The following is a 20,877-nucleotide window of genomic DNA, read 5'->3' on the forward strand; positions in this document are numbered from 1 at the left end:
GCCACAGCTCCGATTGGACCCCTAGCCTGGGAACCTCCATATGCCACAGGAGTGGCCCCACAAAAGGCAAAAAGACAAAAAAAGGGGAGGGGGGAGGGAAGGAGTTCCTGTCATGGCTCAGCAGAAACAAATCTGACTAGTATCCATGAGGATGCAGGTTTGATCCCTAGCCTCACTCAGTGGGTTAAGGCTCCGGTGTCGCCGTGAGCTGTGGTGTAGGTCGCAGACTTGGCTTGGATCCCACATGGTGTAGGCTCGGATTCAACCCCTAGCCTGGGAACCTCCATATGCTGTGGGTTCAGCCCTAAAACAGACAAAAAAGCTGGGGTGGGGGGGAGCGCCTAAAAACCAGCTCCCTAGAAGTAACCAGGCCCACTGAGCTGGCTCAGGGAGATGGGCAAGGAACTGGTCAGGGACAAGGAACTGCTGTGTGTCCTTGGGTTTTAGCACCGTTTCATTTCACTTAGTACTCCAAAATATGCAAGTAGTACGCCTTTTGGGTTTTTGGTGTTTCTTTTTCCCAGTTCATTATTTTGTGGTTTTTTTCCTTCTAATCGGAGCTATAGCTGCCGGCCTACGCCAGGGCCACAGCAACACCAGATCCTATCTGCCTCTGCAACCTACAGCACAGCCCACAGCAATGCTGGATCCTTAACCCACTGAATGAGACCAGGGGTCCAACCTGAAACCTCAGGGTTCCTAGTCGGGTTCGTTTCTGCTGTGCCACGACGGAAACTCCCCTAAATCCTTTTTTAAAATTTTTTGGTCTTTGTGTATTTTTCTAGGGCCGCATTCCCAGCATATGGAGGTTCCCAGGCCAGGGGTCTGGGTGGAGCGGTAGCCGAGGGCCTGTGCCACAGCCACAGCAACGAGGGATCCGAGCCGTCTGCCACCTACACCACAGCTCACAGCAACGCCAGATCCTTAGCCCACTGAGAGAGGCCAGGGATCGCACCCGCAACCTCATGGTTCCGAGTTGGATTCATTAACCACTGAGCCACGACGGAAACTCCCTGAATCCATTTTTAAAAAGAGAGTGGGAAGAGCCAGCATCCTACAACAGAATCCAGGAGAGGAGTTCCTGCTGTGACACAACAGGATCGGTGGTATCTCTGGAGCGCTGGGACCCAGGTTCAATCCCCAGCACAGTGGGTTAAGGATCTGGTGTTGCTGCATCTGTGTCATAGGCCACAACTGTGGCTTGGATCTGATCCCTGGCCTGGGAACTCCATATGCCACACGGGGAGGCCAAGACAAAAAGAAAGAAAGAGAAAAGGAAAAGAATCCGGGAGAATACTGGCTATCCCAGCGTTGAGAGAGATGATTGCATTAATACTGGTTTGATGATTTCAGTCAGATCCAAGCAAAGCTGCATCTGTGTCCAGACAAGAACAGATCTCACTCCAGTGGTCAGAGGAGCAGTGAAAGCAGGGACTGATGAGAATTAGCTGGAACTTCCAGAGCTTACAGCAGACCAGAAACTGTCCTAATGATATTACCTTATTTCACCTGATGTTTCCCCCAGTGTGCAGATGAGGAGCCGAGGCTCAGTGAATTTCTGGAACTTCCCTGAAGTCACACACTCTGGCCCCCTGTGCCTGAGGCCAAGGGGCCAGAGGGCGTTGTGACTCCTCTTTTCTGAGGATGGATCAAATTCAATTCACAAGTTTCCATCTTCAATGCCATCCCCAGGGGCCTATGAAAAATCACGACCCCGTAGCAGTTGTCTTAGCCACTTGTGTTGCCCTGGACCCTGCACTGTTTTAGGGAAAGCCCAGCAAACACTGCACTGTGGAGTAGAGCTGAGATTCAGAACTAAGCACGTCTGGCTCCAGAGCTCACTCGCTCTGCCACTGAACTACCTCCCTCTCCAACTAGAATCAGAAAGAGCCGGGTGAGAACCCAGCTTCTACCCCTAAAGAGTTGTGTGGGCTCGGGCCCCCAAGTCACTTAACCTCCCTTATGGGAGGTCCCTATGGGGGGTAACAGGGGTACCCACCTTCCAGGTGCTTAGCGAGGGCTCTGACCTCTTCTTTGAAATTTGGAGAGCAGGACTGAGGGCCTTCAGTGTACTTCTACAGCTGCGGACCCAGGAGAAGACACAGGGCTTTTAGAACTCCCCCAGACAGAATCCCAGGGATTTGGGAACAAAGGAACTATGGCTTTCAGTGTGATTATGGCTCCAGTGTTGGAAAACTATTAATGCCTTTCAAATAAGGTGTACTACCTGGATCTTAGTAACTCATATGTCTTTTGTCTTTTTTTTTTTTTTTTTTAAGCGCCCCACGCGCGGCATATGGAGGTTCCCAGGCTAGGGGTCAAATTGGAATTATAGCTTCCGGCTTACACCAGAGCCACAGCAACATCAGATCCAAGCCCCATCTGCGACCTGCACCACAGCTCATGGCAATGCCGGATCCTTGACCCACTGAGCAAGGCCAGGGACTGAAACCGCATCCTCTTGGATCCTAGCCGGGTTCATTACTGCTGAGCCACGACGGGAACTCCTGGGTTGTTTTCCTTTTAAGGAGCAAAAAGTGTGTTTCACATCCCTGAGAACTTAATTTGCAACTAGATTTCTGTGTATTTAACTCACCCCAATGTTGCAAAGTTTGTTCTGAAGGGAAGAAAGCAGAGAAAGAAAAGGTGGCTATGTTCTGAACAAATGTAAACATTTTTTGAAAGTTTTTCCTGTGCAAAATACTTAATTCCGTGTAAATCAAATCGGTTAAGGAACTTCGAAGATACCCAATTTGGGCTTTAAGAAATGTAAAACGGGAGAGGAAAGGATTCAGTACTGAGGCTAAAGATTTGTGAAACCTGATTATAATAACAGATCCATTCCTAAATGAGGCCAGTCTTAGAATCAATTCCATTTAAAAACCATTATGTGTGGGGAGTTCCTGCTGTGGCTCTGCGGTAACAGACCCGACCCCGACGAGCATCGCTGAGGAGGTGGGTTCCATCCCGGGCCTCGCTCAGCAGGGTTAAGGATGCAGCATTGCCCTGAGCTGTGGCGTAGGTCGCAGACGTGGCTCGGATCCTGCGTTGCTGTGGCTGTGGTGTAGGCCAGCAGCTGCAGCTCTGATTAGATCTGGGAACTTCCATATGCCTCAGGTGCAGCTCTTAAACCAAACCAAACCAAACCAAGCCAAACCAAGCCAAACCAAACCATTGTGTGCTAGACACTGGGATTAAGATGAAACTCCTCTCTTGGAGTTTGGATGTTAGAAGGTGTGCCAGCCAATTAAAAAGGACTAAAATTAGATAGAGTATTAAAAGGAGTAGGAAGGAAGTAAACTGGGTGCTGGTTACAGCATTTCCAAACTTCACATCTGAAGTGTCTTCATGTGGGCACCCACAGTAGACCTCTGAAAAGCGGCACTGAAATGCTTTTCTAGGTTAATGGCTGGCTTGAGGCAAGTGGATGGGGACGTTTTCCCAGGCGAATAGTGTAAAGGGCCATTCACTGCCCACCCCCCCCCACCCCCCAAAACCCCTCCTACGGAAGTGTTGGAGTCATCACTGAGTCAGTGGTAACCCCTAATAGGACAGTGGTGAATTAGTAACGGGACATGGATACGGAGAGCTTAGAGGAAATGGCAACATTTTCATAACTGCCACCTGTGAGGTGTGTTCCCCTGCTGGCACCCTGACTGGTGCTCATTTTGCAGGTCCGCTACTTCTCTTGGAAACAGTGTGGCCAAGGGGAGGAAGAATGTCTCTCAGGTCTCCCTTTGAGGAGGTGGCATTCAAACGACCAGAACTGGACTAGCATGTTTGAATTTCCTGGAACGCTAGGCCCTGCGGCTTCCTTGGGAAGCTCTGCACCTCCCACCCCGCCACCCCGAGGCCTCTGGAGTCGAGGGCGGCTCTTGGCGGCAGCCCCCATCCTGCCCAGTTGTGGGGGCCAGGGCGGATGGGAGGGGCGGCACCGCGGGGCTGGGGAGGGCAAGGGGCTGGGGAGGGGGCTGCGCAGGGGAGAACTGTTGCCTTTGCAAGGGGGAGGGTCCTCCGGACCCTGGGAGAAAGGCTCTCTGGGGAGGGAGGCGGGAGGCGCAGCTTGGCTCCGGGGCCGGGGGGGGGGGGCCTGAAACCTAACGAGGGGGCGGAACTCAGGGAACGGAACTATGGCGGCGAGACTATGGCGGCGAGACGAAAGGGAACGCAATGAAAGGGGGCGTGCCTAGAGGGGCCCAAGGAGAGCGAACTTAAGTAAGGGGGGGCTGCCTGGAGACGGCCCAACTAAGCCGGGTGAGGTGAGGCGGAGGACGGGGCACACGGTTGCTGACAGGGCGCTGCCTTAGTGGTTCAGCTCCCGCTCAGGGAACGTCCCGTCATGTCGCGCCTTTACCTTTGGTCCCCGCTGCTCCTCCTTTCGTGGCCACCGTTGTGGCTTCTGGTCCAGGTAGCTCAGGCGTCGGACTGGGCCCTGGACCATGTCCCCCTGACCTCCGACCCCCCAGGGCTGACCTCTGAACGCTCACTGGACTCGCCCCATGTGCTTGCACCCTCGGCAGAGCCGGGGGGCTTGGCTTACTCGACGGCCTCCTCTCCAGCCCAGATGTTCGCCCCGCCCAGTCAGGAGGTAACGGAGACTTTCGTTCCAGACCCGGACTTGGATTCAGTTGGTGAGTTGCCTGCAAGGCCAGATCACTTTTCTGTTGACCAGCAGCATCTGAATGACAGGCTAAGGCAGCATCAGAATTTCCCAGAGGTGCCTCTAGTGCTAGGTTGGGATCAGAGTCAGGGCTTAGTTCTGCCTGTACTCCAAAGGAAGGTTGAGAGGGTAGGTCCAGATCAGGCTGAAGATCACCAATTATTTGCAATACTTGTTCCACCTCTAGGTAGCAAGAGTTCAAAACCAAGCAAATTTGTTGTTTCACCCCCAAACTAGAAGAAAGATCTGTTTCAGCACCGACAGCTTGCCAAACTTAGTGTTGGCACTAGGGGTCAGTCTGAAGAAACTCAGCAGCTGGAACAGTGGCAGGATAATCATTTCGATCCCGGTGTGAGTGTCTTTTATCCTAATCTACCTACAGATTTTGTAGAGGACCCAGATCCACCTACTGAGCCCCCTGAGGAGGTGGAATCCTCACTCCAGGAAGAGGCCCCTGCTCAGCATCCACAGCCCACAGAAGAGGTAGAATCACCTCCACTTGAGCAGGAGGCTCTGTTTCAGCCTCCAGAGACCCCTGAGGAAATGGAAACTTCAAGCCTTCAGGAGGCCCTCCTAGCTCAAGCTTCGGAGACACTTAAGGAGGCTGGAGGGCAGCCATCAGCACGTCATAGGGTAAATGAAGCTCAGCAGTCAGGCTGGCACAGTGTCACTGTGACACCTCTGGATCTGGCCCTTACCGTAACTCCAGAGGTCACTAAAAAGGTTGAACCTTCTCCAGTCCAGCAGCATGCCTTATTGCAGGCCCCAGAGAGCCCTGAGGAGTCTGAAACTCCTCCAGTCCTGGAGGAGGCCCCACCTCAGCCTCCAGAGCCATTGCATCAGGAGGTGACAGTTCCAGCTCCAAGTGAGGATCAAGGTCAGGAGCCTACCACCACTCAACGCCCTACTGCAGAGGCTGAACCTTCTACAGTCCTGCAAGAGACGACATCTCCCGCTCCAGAATACCCTGCGGTGACACTTCCTTACCCAGGCCTGACTCAAGTCACAGCTCCACCTGTTAGCATAACTTCTCAACCAGGGTCAACTGAGACAATCCTTCCTTCCGCGCAGTCTTCGGTGGTGCACTCCGCCCAATACCCCCCAGAAAAGGAGCAGTCAGAACAGAATGTCATCACAGAGCATATGTGAGCTGTGTACCTGCAGAAATGAGACGCTGTCGTGCACTGGACTCAGCCCAAATCAGAGGCTCCGCAGTGTGCCTGTTCTAGGGCCCAAGAGCCACAACCACACCTTCACCATCTTGTAAGAACGGTTTTTTTTCCTTTTGGGGGGGGGGCGCCAGTGGCATATGGAGGCTCCCAGGCTAGGGGTGGAATCGGAGCTGGAGCTCCCGGCCTACACCACAGCCACAGCAACGCCAGATCTGAGCCGCATCTGCGACCTACACCACAGCTCATGGCGACACCGGATCCTTAACCCACTGAGTGAGGCCAGGGACGGAACCTGCGTCCTCATGGATGCTAGTCAGCTTCGTTTCCTCTGAGCCACGACGGAATTCCAAGAATTGCCTTTCCTCATTTGTTCTCTGCATCCCGCCTGGCATGGCAGCCTCTCTTCCAGGTCTTTCTCATCTCCCCAGCCCATGTTGACTGACTTTCTGTTTTCTCTTTTTGTTTGTCAGCGATTCCCTATCTTCGTTCTTTTCACTGTTGTTCCCTCTTCTCCAGTCTGTTCCATATGATTGCCCTTATTCTTTCTCCTTCTCCATTTTTTACCCCATTAGTTCGTTAACATCTCCTCTTCTCCTGCCTTTGCTCCATCCTCTTCACAGTAACGTGTCCCTTTCCCCATGTCATGGGTGAGAACACAACAAAGGGCTTAAGAGTGGGGATTCTGGAACCAGACTTTGTGGGTTTGAACCCAGGTCAGTCATTTATTAGCTTTTTGACTTACTTTCCGCATCTGCAAAATGGGAATTATCATAGTCACCATCTCACAGAGTCCAGACGTGTTGGGCAGTTTAGATGAGTAAAGACAGGTGAAGCTTTCATGTCAGTGCCTAGCATATATTTGATTGTTAGTTATTTTTTTCCTGTGGCCACACCCACAGCACGTGAAAGTCCCCTGGCTAGGGGTCGATTCAGAGCTCCAGCTGTCAGCCTACAGCACAGCCACAGCGACGCGGGATGTGAGCCATGTCTGAGACGTATAGTGCAGCTCACGGCAACCCCGGATCCTTAACCCACTGAGCGGGGTCAGGGGTTGAACCCTCATCCTCATGGATACCGGTTGGGTTTGTTAACCACTGAGCCACAAAGGGACTCCCAATTGTTAGCTATTGTTGTGATTATTGAGTCCCTCTGTTATATCTCGAACGCCTCTTTGTCACCTGGCTTTCTCTATGTGGTACCCATTTTGTGCCAAATCAGGGCTAAATACTGTGAGAGCCACGGAAGTATGGCGTTGTCTCCAGAACAGGACAATGATGTGTGGGAAGAAGAGGACTATGCCTTTAAAAGGGCGGCGATATATAATGAGGTGTTAGAAGAGCTATAGAAAGGTACCATAACGCATCCAGCTCCGGTCCTCACTGGGGTGTGGCGGTCAGGGACAGCTGCATGGATAAGCTGAAACTTTGGCTGGGACTTAAAGATTAGCTGTGCGTTGTTAGAGAAAAAGTAGTGGGTACAGTTCAGGCCTCAGTGTGGCTGTCGCGGCGATCAGGATTTCATCGATCCGTCTGGCTGCCAAGAACTGGGTCAGGCAACAGCGAAAGATGTGGTTATGGAAAACCCTTGACTGTCGGCCACGGAGGTTTGGAAGTTAACGCCCTTAAGATACGGGTGCCATGGAAAGTTTCTAAGCAAGAGGCACAGATGATGGAAACAAGGGGATTATTTTCGGTTCCATATGCAGAGTGATCTAGAGGGGAAAAGGTGAATTCAGGGAGACCAAAGTGAATGCTGCAGTGAAATCTAGGAGTAAAGTGAGCAGTTGGAGTGGGTGTGATGGGAGTAGAAAGGAACTGCTGAGAGCACCACGAAGGAAGAACTGCCAAGATTTAGCGGTTGACTGGAGCTGGGGCGGGGAGTCCAGGAAAGGGAAAATCTCGTATGTTGATGCGAGGGATGGTGTAACCGGTGGAAACACAGCAGTCTGGAAGGAGAACCCGTTGGAGGGAGGCGAGCGGAGTTTTGGGCCTCGGGTACTGGTGAGCATAAAGCAGTCAGGAGGCTTCTGTTTGAGTGGAACTGTCCCCTAGGCAGATGGGCCTACAGGTATCTGTCTGGACTTATCCCACCCCATGCATAAGAAAACTCCCGTTACTCTTTGGATGTATGTCTTACCTTCCAGTCTCTTTCCTTTTTGTTTTTCCCCAGTGAGCTCATGACTTTCCTCCTTGTTCAGTGTGCTTTTTCCTGTGCAATATGTCTGAGAGAGATTTCCGTACTGGTCCCTCTAATTTCTGACTGCCTTTACCCTTCTACTACCTGGAGAGATTCAGAGGCCACTGAGCCAAAGCGTGGGTGTTGCCTGACTTAGGATTTCTTTGTTTTGCTGGTACTGATACATTTTTGCTGTTTTGTTCTCATTGATTTGTAGAAGGAGTCATTTCAGTTTTTATTTATTTATTTATTTTGCTTCTTAGGGCCACACCTGCGGCACATGGAAGTTCCGAGGCTAGAGGTCGAATCAGGGCTACAGTTGCCAAAGCAATACCAGATCCAAGCCGTCCGTGTCTGCGACCTACGCGGCGCACGCCGGATCCTTAACCGAGTGAGCGAGGCCAGGGATCGAACCTGCATCCTCGTGGATACTAGTCGGATTTGTTTCTGCTGAGCCATGACAGGAACTCCCAGGAGGAGTCATTTGAGGTGACTGGGGGGAAGAAACTTACATTCAGAGTAATTGGCATTATCTATCCAAGGAATCGGACAGATAGGAAGTCAGGTTCCGAGGTAATGCCTCATTGTTGGTGCCAGTGGCCTCGCATTGCGTCTTTACTAACGGTGCCCACTTGGAAGCTGCAAAGCTGCGGAAATTAGAAAGCTGGTCCTTTCTGCATTTGAATAGTCCCCACAAGGTGGCCATGATGCTCTTACTTATCCTCTTTATTCTTTTGCTGCCTATTAAAGTTATGAACTGTGTTTCTTCACAGAGATTTCCAAGGAAACGCTATTTCTTACATTGATGGAAATACATGGAAGGCATTCCAGTGGGTTGAGACACTGTGAGTATATTCTCTCCAAATATGAATATAACATCTTCCATTGTAAGGTCCTTCTTGGTCCAGAGTTTTGAGGTCGGAAGCTGTGTGAAAAGTATTTCCCTCTCCATATTTCACAGCAATCTATTGACTGAAATCCTATGTGTGTGTGTGTCTGTCTGTTTTTCTTCCGTTCTTTCTTTCTTTCTTTCTTTCTTTCTTTCTTCCTTCCTTCCTTCCTTCCTTCCTTCCTTCCTTCCTTCCTTCCCTCCTCCCTACTTCCCTCCTTCCCTCCTTCCTTCTTTCCTTCCCTCCTTCCCTCTTCCCTCCCTCGTTCGCTCCTTCCCTCCTTCCTTCTTTCTTTCTTTCTTCCTTAGGGTCATACCCACAGCTTATGGAAGTTCCCAGGCTAGGGGTTGAATTGGAGCTGTAGCCGCAGGCCTACGCCACAGCCACAGCAACATGAGATCTGAGCTGTACCTGCGACTTACACTGCACCTCACAGTTACACTGGATCCTCAACCCACTGAGCAGGGCCAGGGCCTGAACCCGCATCCTCACAGACACTATGGTGGGTTCGTAACCTGCTGAGCCACAATGGGAACTCTAATTTTTTTTAATTGACAGGTTTCCTAAACATTATATGTTGTTTTTATTGTCCATGATGGTATCTGACTTGGAGATTTTATTTCTCAAACTTGTAAGAAAAATGAAAGTCATTTGGCACAAGAGATAGATAACGTTAGTTTCCTCTGGGGAGTGGAGCGTGCTGGTAGCCTGAGGGTCAGGGGTCAGAGCAAAACCTTGGATTGTGTCCTCCATACCTTTGGAATTTTGAGCCAGGTGAGCATATAGATATGTTTACACATTCTTAAAAACTAAATTGAAATTTACAGTATTTAAAAAGCGTGTGTTTGGGAGTCGGTACACTATAACATGAATCTAGCGAGGTTTGAGGATTTCTAAATTAGCTTGAGGTTTGTATCTTATAAACAGAGGTTCCTAACTTGGGGTCACTGGTTCCCCAGGGCAGGATTTCTTAACCTACCCCCAGTCCCCACGTATATCTCTCTGGCAATCTACAGAAGCTCTGTCCTTGGGATAATGATTTTAACTGTATAATAAGGTAGGGAGTTCCCATTGTGGCTCAGCAGTAACAAACCCGCCTAGGATCCATGAGGATGCGGGTTTGATCCCTGGCCTTACTCAGTGGGTTAAGGATCCGGCGTTGCGGTGCACTGTGGTGTAGGTCGCAGATGCAGTGTGGCTGTGGCTGTGGCTGTGGCTGTGGCTGTGGCTGTGGCTGTGGCTGGCGGCTGCAGCTCTGATTCAACCCCTAGCTTAGGAACTACATGTGCCATGGGTGTGGCCCTAAAAAGACAGCAACAATGACAAAACAACCCTACATGAACCCTGGAGTTATGCTACCACAAGTCAAAGAACTATGAGCAATCAGGAGAGGGGCCTGGAACAGATCCTTCCCTAGGAACTTCAGAGAGGGCGTGGCCCTGCCAACATCTTGGTCTCAGACTTCTCACTTACAGAAGTGAGAGGCAATAAATTTCTGTAAATGAAAATCAACCAATAAATATATAATCAGTTCAAGTATATAGCAAAACACAGGACACCAATTATATTGAAATGGTTTTCAGAGTATTTTTTAAATTAGGGATATAGGAGTTCCTGGCGAGCTCAGTAGAAACCAATTTGACTAGCATCCATGAGAACGCAGGTTCGATCCCTGTCCTTGCTCAGTGGGTTAAGGATCTGGCATTGCCGTGGGCTGTGGTGTAGGTCGCAGATGCTGCTTGGATCCTGTGTTGTTGTGACTGTGGCCTAGGCCAGCAGCCACAGCTCCGATTTGACCCCTAGCCTGGGAACCTCCATATGCCATGGGTGCAGTCCTAACAAAAAAAAAAAAAAAAAAAAAAACAGGCAAAAGATAAAATTAATGATATAGTAATAAATATGCTACGCTTAACTCAAAGCCCAAGATATAGTGGTAGGGCTAATAACTATTATAACTGCAAGGCAGCGATGAGAATAAATGATAGTTCAAGATATGTGCAAGAGAAGTATTAACAGAGGAATTGAGAGGATGAGAGTCTTGCGGGGGCAGGAGAGGAGGGAGCATGTGTGTGCAATCAAGATTTAAAGGTAATATGCTTCCTAAGGTTGATTTGGTTTATCTGGCATGAACAGAGCATCAGGAATCAGACCTCACTTAGGAGGAGCTTTGCATTGTTGGGAAGTAACAATAGTAGTGGGAGTTGCATGAATGGGCCTGCGGACAGTGCCGGACAGGGTGGGTCCTAAGCCCATTATGTGGTTCCGGTGGTTCATGCGCTCCTCACAACAGCCCAGTGGGGGAAGGTATCATTATCCCCATGAAGAAGCTGAGTCTTGGTGAAATGAAGCATGTTGGCTCAGGTCTCTCTCTTCATGAAGTGGGGGAGCCAACATTTGAACCAAGGCCTTTGGAACCCTGAGCTCCTGTGTCGAACCACCAGGCTGTATTACAGCCACCGTTTACTTCATAGCCCCTGTGTTTTGGGTTCCTTACCTGCACCGGTACATGCAACTGCTGCCATGTTCATTAGGATGTGTGTAAAAAAAAAAAGATCTGCAACAAATGTGTGATATGAAATGATCTGTGATTTCTCCTGGGGACCAGATTCACCGTGTTGCTGTCCACTGTGGTTTGTTGCCTACATTCACAGTGGAAGGAAATGCTCATTTTCGCTAGAGATTTGTGAAAATTGGGATGTAATTTGATTTCCCATCCAAGTGCGGCCCTCTGAATTCAGTCTACTCTATTCACAGACCTCTGCCATAGAAGGATCGCCCACAAATGGAAATTGCTTGCATACCTTTGCATGTATTCAAGAAAGTTCAGTTTCCTAGGGAAAAGGACCATTGCGCTTATGACATTCTCAAGGGATTCTTGTCTCAAAAGATTGAGATTTTATACATAAGTGTAGAATTTCAAGGGTGTAAAAAGTTAAAATATATGGAAAAACAAAGGGATGCTGGTGGTCTTCTTTCTTGACGGGAATGGTGTTACACGAGGGGATTTGTTTTGTAATTATTAAACTGAACAGTTACGTATATTTGGGGCACATTTTCGTTTTTGTTTGTTTGTTCGTTTTGTCTTTTGAGGGCCGCACCTGTGGCACATGGAGGTTCCCAGGCTAGGGGTCTAATCGGAGCCGTTGCCGCCGGCCTACACCACAGCCACAGCAACGCAGGGTCCGAGCCGCATCTGCGACATACACCACAGCTCACGACAGTGCCAGATCCTTGATCCACTGAGCAAGGCCAGGGATCGAACCTGCGTCGTCATGGATGCTAGTCGGGTTTGCTAACTGCTGAGACATGATGGGAACCGCCACATTTTAGTTTTTTCAAAAAATTTAATGTGGGAAAAAAGTCAAAGGGCGTCGTGTGCAGCCCTAACCCTCCTGTAGTTCTGTATGGGGCTTCCCAATAACGTTTGGGAAAAGAGAAGAGAGGGCAGCTCTGTGTGGTAATTTTGTATCTGTGACTTTGCCAAATTCATTGATGAGCTCTAACAGCTTTCTGGTAGAGTCTTTAGCATTCTCTAGGTATAGTATCATGTCATCTGCAGATAGTGGTAGTTTTACGTCTTCCTTTCCAGCTTGGATTGCTTTTATCTCTTTTACTTCTGTGATTGCTGTGGCTAGGACATCCAAGACGATGTTGAATGCTAGTGGGTGGCGAGAGCAGACATCCTTGTCTTGTTCCTGATCTCAGTGGGAATTCTTTCAGCTTTTCACCACTGAGAGTAATGTTAGCTGTGGGTTTGTCATATTATGTTGAGGTAGGTTCCCTCTATGCCCACTTTCTGAAGGGTTTTTTAATCAGAAATGGGGGTTGTGTTTTGTCAAGGGTTTTTCTGCGTCTAATGAGAGGATCATATGGTTTTTCTTCTTCAGTTTGTTAATGCGGTGTATCACACTGATGGATTTGTGGATAGTGAAGAACCCTTGCATCCCTGGGATAAATCCCACTTGGTCATGATGTACAATCCTTTTGAATGTACTGTTGGATGCGGTTTGCTGGCATGTTGTTGCGGATTTTTGCCTGTAGTTTTTTGTGTGGTACCTTTGTCTGGTTTTGGTAGCAGGTTGATGGTGGCCTCATGGAATGAGTTTGGGAGTGTCCCTTCCTCTACGATCTTTTGGAATAGTTTCAGAAGAATAGGTGTTAGCTCTTCGCTAAGAGTGTTTGGTGGAATTTGCCTGTGAAGCCGCCTGGTCCTGGACTTTTGTTTGTTGGAAGTGTTTTAATCACAGTTTCCATTTCAGGACTTGTGATGGGGCCGTTCATCTTTTCTATTTCATCTTGGTTTAGTCTTGGAAGATTGTCCTTTTCTAAGAATGCATCCATTTCTTCTAGGTTTTCCATTTTATCGGCGTATAGTTGCATGTAGCAGTCTCTTCTGATCCTTTGTGTTTCTGTGATGTGCGTTGTTACTTCTCCTTTTTCATTTCTAATTTTACTGCTTTGCGGCGTCCTCTCTCTTTTTTTCTTGATGAGTCTGGCTAAAGGGTTTGTCAGCTTTGTTGATCTTGTCAAAGAACCAGCTTTTCGTTGCATTGATCTTTTCTGTGGTTTTCTTTGTTTCCCTTTCATTGATTTCTGCTCGATCTTTATGATTTCTTTGCTTCTGCTGACTTTAGGTCTTGTCTGTTCTTCTCTCTCGAGCTGCTTTAGATGTAAAGTTAGCTTGTTTATTTGCTTTTTCTTGTTTCCTGAGGTAGGCTTGTATGGCTATAAACTTTCCTTAGAACTGCTTTTGCTGCATCCCATAGGTTTTGGAGTGTTGCATCTTTGTTGTCATTTGCTTCCGGGTATTTTTTTTTTATAATTTTTTTTATTTTCCCACTGTACAGCAAGGGGGTCAGGTTATCCTTACATGTATACATTACAATTACAGTTTTTCCCCCACCCTTTCTTCTGTTGCAACATGAGTATCTAGACATAGTTCTCAATGCTATTCCACAGGATCTCCTTGTAAATCTATTCTAAGTTGTGTCTGATAAGCCCAAGCTCCCGATCCCTCCCACTCCCTCCCCCTCCCATCAGGCAGCCGCAAGTCTCTTCTCCAAGTCCATGATTTTCTTTTCTGAGGAGATGTTCACTTGTGCTGGATATTAGATTCCAGTTATAAGTGATATCATATGGTATTTGTCTTTGTCTTTCTGGCTCATTTCACTCAGGATGAGATTCTCTAGTTCCATCCACGTTGCTGCAAATGGCATGATGTCATCCTTTTTTATGGCTGAGTAGTATTCCATTGTGTATATATACCCCATCTTCCGAATCCAATCATCTGTCGATGGACATTTGGGTTGTTTCCATGTCCTGGCTATTGTGAATAGTGCTGCAATGAACATGCAGGTGCACGTGTCTCTTTTAAGTAGAGTTTTGTCCGGATAGATGCCCAAGAGTGGGATTGCGGGGTCATATGGAAGTTCTATGTATAGATTTCTAAGGTATCTCCAAACTGTTCTCCATAGTGGCTGTACCAGTTGACATTCCCACCAGCAGTGCAGGAGGGTTCCCTTTTCTCCACAGCCCCTCCAGCACTTGTTATTTGTGGATTTATTAATGATGGCCATACTGACTGGTGTGAGGTGATATCTCATGGTAGTTTTGATTTGCATTTCTCTTATAATCAGCGATGTTGAGCATTTTTTCATGTGTTTGTTGGCCATCTGTATATCTTCTTTGGAGAAATGTCTATTCAGGTCTTTTGCCCATTTTTCCATTGATGGATTGGTTTTTTTGCTGTTGGGTTGTATAAGTTGTTTATATGTTCTAGCGATTAAGCCCTTGTCAGTTGCATCATTTGAAACTGTTTTCTCCCATTCTGTAAGTTGTCTTTCTGTTTTCTTTTGGGTTTCCTTTGCTGTGCAAAAGCTTTTCAGTTTGATGAGGTCCCATGGGTTTATTTTTGCTCTAATTTCTATTGCTTTGGGAGACTGACCTGAGAAAATATTCATGATGTTGCTGTCAGAGAGTGTTTTGCCTATGTTTTCTTCTAGGAGTTTGATGGTGTCCTGTCGTATATGTAAGTCTTTCAGCCATTTGGAGTTTATTTTTGTGCATGGTATGAGGGTGTGTTCTGCTTCCAGGTATTTTTAAATTTCCTCTTTGATTTCTCCAGGGATCCATTGGTTGTTTCGTAGCGTGTTGTTTAGTCTCCACGTCTTTGTGGTTTTTTGCAGTTTGGTTTTTTTTTTTCCCCCTGGTTGTTGATTTCCAGTCATAGAACGTTGTGGTGGGAAAAGATGCTTGATATGATTTCAATTTTCTTAAGGTTACCGAGGCTTGATTTGTAGCCCAGGATGTGATCAGTCTTAGAGACTGTTCCATGTGCACTTGAGAAGAGTGTGTTGCTTTTTGGATGGCATGTCCTATAAGTAGCTATTAAGTCCATCTGGTCTAAGGCTTCATTCAGGGCCTGTGTTTCCTTATTGATTTTCCTGTGTGGATGATGTGTCCATTGCTGTAAGTGGGGCGTTAAAGTCCCCCACTATGATTGTGTTATCGTCGGTTTGTCCTTTTAAGGTTGTTAGCCGTTGCCTTACATATTGTGGTGATCCTATGTCGGGTGTGTAGATCCTTAAAATTGTTATATCTTCTTCTTGGGTTGATCCTTTGATCATTAGGTAGTGACCTTCCTTGTCTCTTAAAATAGTCTTCATTTTAAGGTCTATGTTGTCCGATATGAGTAGTGCTACTGGAGCTTTCTTTTGACTCCCGCTTGCATGGGATATTTTCATCCATCTTCTCTCTTTGAATTTGTATATGTGCCTGGAAGTGAAGAGGGTCTCTTGAAGACAGCATATATGTGGGTCTTGTTTTTGTATCCATTCGGCCAGTCTGTGTCTTTTGGCTGGGGCGTTTAGTCCATTCACATTTAAGGTAATTATTGGTATGTGTGTTCTTATTGCCATTTTATTAATTGCTTTGGATTTGTTTTTGCTGCTCTTTTTCCTTCTCTTCTTCTCTTGTGCTCCCCTCTTGTGGTTTGATGACGATCTTTAGTGTTGTATTTGAGTTGGTTTTTCTTATTTGTTTGTGTATCAGTTGTAGATTTTTGATTTGCAGCTGCTGTGAAGTTTTGATAGGAGAGTCTAAACATACGCGAGATTGTTTTACGTTGTTGGTCTCTTAATTGCGAGGGCATCTCCAGTGTCCTGCATCTGTGCCCTCCTCTTCTGACTTTGGTGGCATAATTGTGTGTGGACGATTTTGTATCTTTACTGTATATTATACCTTTGCTGGTGAGCCTTGCCATTTGTGGTATTTTTGTTTCTGGTTGTGGCCTTTTCTTTCCTGCCTAGAGAAGTTCCTTTAGTATTTGTCGTGAAGCTGGTTTAGCGTTGCTGAATTCTCTTAGCTTTTGCTTCTCTGTGAAGCTTTTGATTTCTCCTTCAAATCTGAATGAGAGCCTGGCTGGGTAAAGTAATCTCGGCTGGAGGTTTTTTCCTTTCATCACGTTAAGTATGTCATGCCACTCCCTGCTGGCCTGCAGAGCTTCTGCTGAGAAATCTGCCAATAGCCTTATCGGGGTTCCCTTGTATGTTATTTGTTTCTTTTCCCCGGCTGCTTTCAGTCTTTTCTCTTTGTCTTTAATTTTGGTCGGTTTGATTAGTATGTGTCTCGGGGTGTTCCTCCTTGGGTTTATTTTATATGGTACTCGTGGTGCTTCCTGGATTTGAGTGAGTGGTTCCTCTCCCATGTTAGGGAAGTTTTCGGCTGTTATCTCTTTGAATATTCTTTCTGTCCCTTTCTCTCTCTCTTTTCCTTCTGGCACCCCTATGATACAGCGTTTAACGTTGTCCCAGAGTTCTCTGAGCCTCTCTTCATTTGTTTCCCGTCCTTTTTCTCTTTTCTGTTCTGCATCAGTGATTTCCACTAGTCTGTCCTCCACCTGGCTTATTCATTCTTCTGCCTCCTGTATTCTGCTGTTGGCTGCTTCTAAGTGAACTTTTTATTTCAGTTAACTGTATTTTGCATCTCTTCTTGCTTAAGTTTTACATCTTGTAATTCTTTGCTCAGTGTTTGTTGTAAATTGTCCATCTTTGCCTCCAGTTTATTTCCAATGTCTTGCATCATCTTCAGCATCAACAGTCTAAAGTCTTTTTCCTGGAGGCTGAGACTCTCCAGATCCCTTGGCTGTTCTTCTGGGGGGTTTTCTTTCTCCCTTCTCTGAGTATAGTTGGCTGTCTTTTCCTTTTTATAGGTTTTTGGTGTGGTGACCTTTTTTGCAGATGCTAGAGCGGTAGCCTCTCTTACTTCTGGCGTCTGCCCCCCTTGTGGCTGAAGTTGGTCCGGGGGGCTTGCTGTGGGCTCCCTTGATGGGAGGGAGTGGTGCCTGCCCACTGGCAGGTGGAGCTGATCTCTATCCCTCTGGCTTTGTCTCTGGGTGAGGTTAGAGGCGGTTGTGTGCCTGGGGGTGGGGTGGGGGGGCTGTGATCCCACCTGGATTGTTTGGCCTGGGGCTTCTGAGTGTTGATGGGTGGGTCCAGATTTTCCCCAAATGGCCACCTCCAGAGGAACACACGCTGATGAATAGTCCCAAGAGCTTTGCTTCCAATGTCCTTCCCCCACAACAAGCCACATTCATGCCCTGTTTTTCCAGGAGATCCTCCAAGACCTGCAGTCAGGTCTGACCCAGATGCCTCTGGAGCCTTTGCTTTGCCCTGGGACCCATGCACGTGAAAGTCTGTGTGTGCCTTTTAAGAATGGGGTCTCCGTTTCCCCCAGGCCCGTGGAGCTCTTGCACACAAGCCCCACTGGCCTTCAGTGCCAGATGCTTGGGGAGCTCTTTCTCCAATGCCAGATCCCCAGGCATGGGGACTTGACGTGGGGCTCAGAACTCTCACTCGTGTGGGTGAGTCTCTGTGAACCAGTTCCTTTCCAGTCTGTGGGGCGTCCCACCCGGGAGGTATAGGGTTGCTTCTATGGCATAATCGCCCCTCCTACCTCCTGATGTGGCCTCCCCTTTGTCTTCTGGAGTGGGATATCTTTTGGAACGTTTCCAGTCCATTTGGTTGAAGATTGCTCAGCATTTGGTTGTAATTTTGTTGTTTTTAGGAGAGAAGTTGAGCTCCAGTCCTTCTATTCCGCCATCTTAATCCCGTCTCCTCTGGGTTTCCCACTGTCAGTCCTTTGGGTTCTGCAGTTCCTGCCGGTCAGGCAAAAGTTGCTGTCTTTTTGAGGCTCCTGCTAGCTCCGCAGCATGGCAGAGATGTTTCCCCAGGACTCTCAGCTCTGCCTCAGGAGCAAGGGGTCCCGGCAGGTGCTCTTCCTTATCCCACACTCGCCCCAGAACTCCAAGGCCTACACTCAGCCCCTCAGCAGCCTTCGGGGTCCCCTGATGCCCCCACCAGCTGAACCAGGAGGCAGAGGCAGCAGGCCCCAGCAAGGAGCACAACCAGCTCTGCAAGGTTGATGCCAACCAGCGCTGAGTTGTAACAGAGACTTCGTGATCTAAAGAGTAGACATTAACTATGTGATTTGGTGGGAAGAGTGGATGGGTTCCTGTGTGTGTGTGTGTGTGTGTGAGAGAGAGAGAGAGAGAGAGAGAGAGAGAGAGTGGGGGAGGGGAGAGAGAGCAGGGGAGGGAGAGAAGGACACAAAGGAGGGCATGAGAAGAAAGGCTAAAATGAAAACAGAGCAGGGAGTTCCCTGGTGGCCTAGCAGGTAAGGATCTGACGTTATCACTGCAGTGGTTCTGATTACAGCTGTGGTGCAGGTTTGAATCCTGGCCCGAGAACTTCCACATGCTGTGGGCACAGTCAAAATTTAAAAATAATAATAATACTAATAAATTAAATTAAGACAGAGCAGAGATCACCATCCCTAAGTTAAATAAGAATTGGGTTGTGAGGGAGCATGATGGAGGATAATGTGAGAAAAAGAATACATGTGTGTATGACAGATTCACTTTGCTGTAGAGTAGAAATTGACAGGCCACTGTATATCCATTATAATGGAAAAAATAAAAATCATTAAAAAAAATGGGGGTGGGCGTTCCTGCTGTGGCACCATGGGTTAAGAGTCCTACTGCGGTGGCTCAGGTGTCTGGGCGGTGAGGGTTTGATCCCCGGCCAGGCACAGTGGGTTAAAGGATCCAGTATTTGGCGCAGCCATGGCGTAGGTGGCAGCTGCCACTCGGATTCAGTCCCTCGCCTGGGTGTGGCCATTAACATTTTTGAAAAAATAATAATAAATGAATAGAAAAGAATTAGGGTGTTTAGGTGGCACCATTACCCACGTTTTCCCCCCATCTGGGAGTCAGTCCTATGTAGTAAATAGTTGTAGTTATTTGGCATTTTGATCCAGAAATAACCTTTTCATTTTTCAGAGTTCTCAGGGATAATGCTTTGACCGAGTTCCATAAGGATTCCTTTGAAGGCTTGCTGTCCCTCCGGTATTTGTAAGTTAATTAGTTAATCATATGTACTTGTGAGTTCTTAGCTATACAGTAGAGTATCTATAAAGTAATTAATGGGTTCTAGTTAGATCATCGCAACAATTTCTCCCAGCCAGAAAACTGTACAATTCTGTAAGTCCGAGTAGGGCCCCAGCCCATCTCTAGTTACATATCTCCCCTGCATTTAAGTTTTTTAAATTATGGAGACAAGATATAAATAGAAAAACACCCTTTAGTTGTAGAGGAAGAGTGGTAATGAGGCCTGAGCCATTATAGACACGCACATGAACCTTAGAAGTGTTCCTCTATCATCCCTTTATATTGAGTTTGTTTATTATGAGCCATGGGTCAAATCTGGCCCTTGGTCCACTTTTTTTTTTTTTTAATTTTATTTTCCCACTGTACAGCAAGGGGGTCAGGTTATCCTTACATGTATACATTGCAGTTACAGTTTTTCCCCCACCCTTTCTTCTGTTGCAACATGAGTATCTAGACATAGTTCTCAATGCTATTCAGCGGGATCTCCTTGTAAATCTATTCTAGGTTGTGTCTGATAAGCCCAAGCTCCTGATCCCTCCCACTCCCTCCCCCTCCCATCAGGCAACCACAAGTCTCTTCTCCAAGTCCATGATTTTCTCTTCTGAGGAGATGTTCATTTGTGCTGGATATTAGATTCCAGTTATAAGTGATATCATATGGTATTTGTCTTTGTCTTTCTGGCTCATTTCACTCAGGATGAGATTCTCTAGTTCCATCCATGTTGCTGCAAATGGCATGATGTCATCCTTTTTTATGGCTGAGTAGTATTCCATTGTGTATATATACCCCATCTTCCGAATCCAATCATCTGTTGATGGACATTTGGGTTGTTTCCATGTCCTGGCTATTGTGAATAGTGCTGCAATGAACATGCAGGTGCACGTGTCTCTTTTAAGTAAAGCTTTGTCCGGATAGATGCCCAAGAGTGGGATTGCGGGGTCATATGGAAGTTCTATGTATAGATTTCTAAGGTATCTCCAAACTGTTCTCCATAGTGGCTGTACCAGTTGACATTCCCACCAGCAGTGCAGGAGGGTTCCCTTTTCTCCACAGCCCCTCCAGCACTTGTTATTTGTGGATTTATTAATGATGGCCATACTGACTGGTGTGAGGTGGTATCTCATGGTAGTTTTGATTTGCATTTCTCTTATAATCAGCGATGTTGAGCATTTTTTCATGTGTTTGCTGGCCATCTGTGTATCTTCTTTGGAGAAATGTCTATTCAGGTCTTTTGCCCATTTTTCCATTGGGTTTTTGGTTTTTTTGCTGTTGAGTTGTGTAAGTTGTTTATATATTCTAGAGATTAAGCCCTTGTCAGTTGCATCATTTGAAACTGTTTTCTCCCATTCTGTAAGTTGTCTTTCTGTTTTCTTTTGGGTTTCCTTTGCTGTGCAAAAGCTTTTCAGTTTGATGAGGTCCCATGGGTTTATTTTTGCTCTAATTTCTATTGCTTTGGGAGACTGACCTGAGAAAATATTCATGATGTTGCTGTCAGAGAGTGTTTTGCCTATGTTTTCTTCTAGGAGTTTGATGGTG

General features: G+C 47.2%; 1 protein-coding gene across 1 annotated transcript in view; it reads left to right on the plus strand.

Annotated features, from left to right (window-relative positions):
* Positions 1 to 4,243: 4,243 nt before the first annotated feature.
* LOC146398082 (leucine-rich repeat-containing protein 37A3-like) overlaps positions 4,244 to 20,877 on the plus strand; it is a 53,058-nt gene continuing 36,424 nt past the window's right edge. The window contains exons 1-4 of the mRNA XM_084984209.1: positions 4,244 to 4,631; positions 5,043 to 5,923; positions 8,781 to 8,852; positions 19,234 to 19,305. Of these exons, the coding sequence (XP_084840335.1) occupies positions 5,787 to 5,923; positions 8,781 to 8,852; positions 19,234 to 19,305 (281 nt within the window). The 5' untranslated portion in view covers positions 4,244 to 4,631; positions 5,043 to 5,786. The remainder of the gene's footprint in view (positions 4,632 to 5,042; positions 5,924 to 8,780; positions 8,853 to 19,233; positions 19,306 to 20,877) is intronic.

This window comes from Sus scrofa, chromosome 12 (assembly GCF_054392235.1).
Source record: "Sus scrofa isolate SSC_HxYL_T2T_F1_AM1 chromosome 12, Sscrofa_HxYL_maternal_Yorkshire_Landrace_v2.0, whole genome shotgun sequence".
NCBI classification, from domain to species: domain Eukaryota; kingdom Metazoa; phylum Chordata; class Mammalia; order Artiodactyla; family Suidae; genus Sus; species Sus scrofa.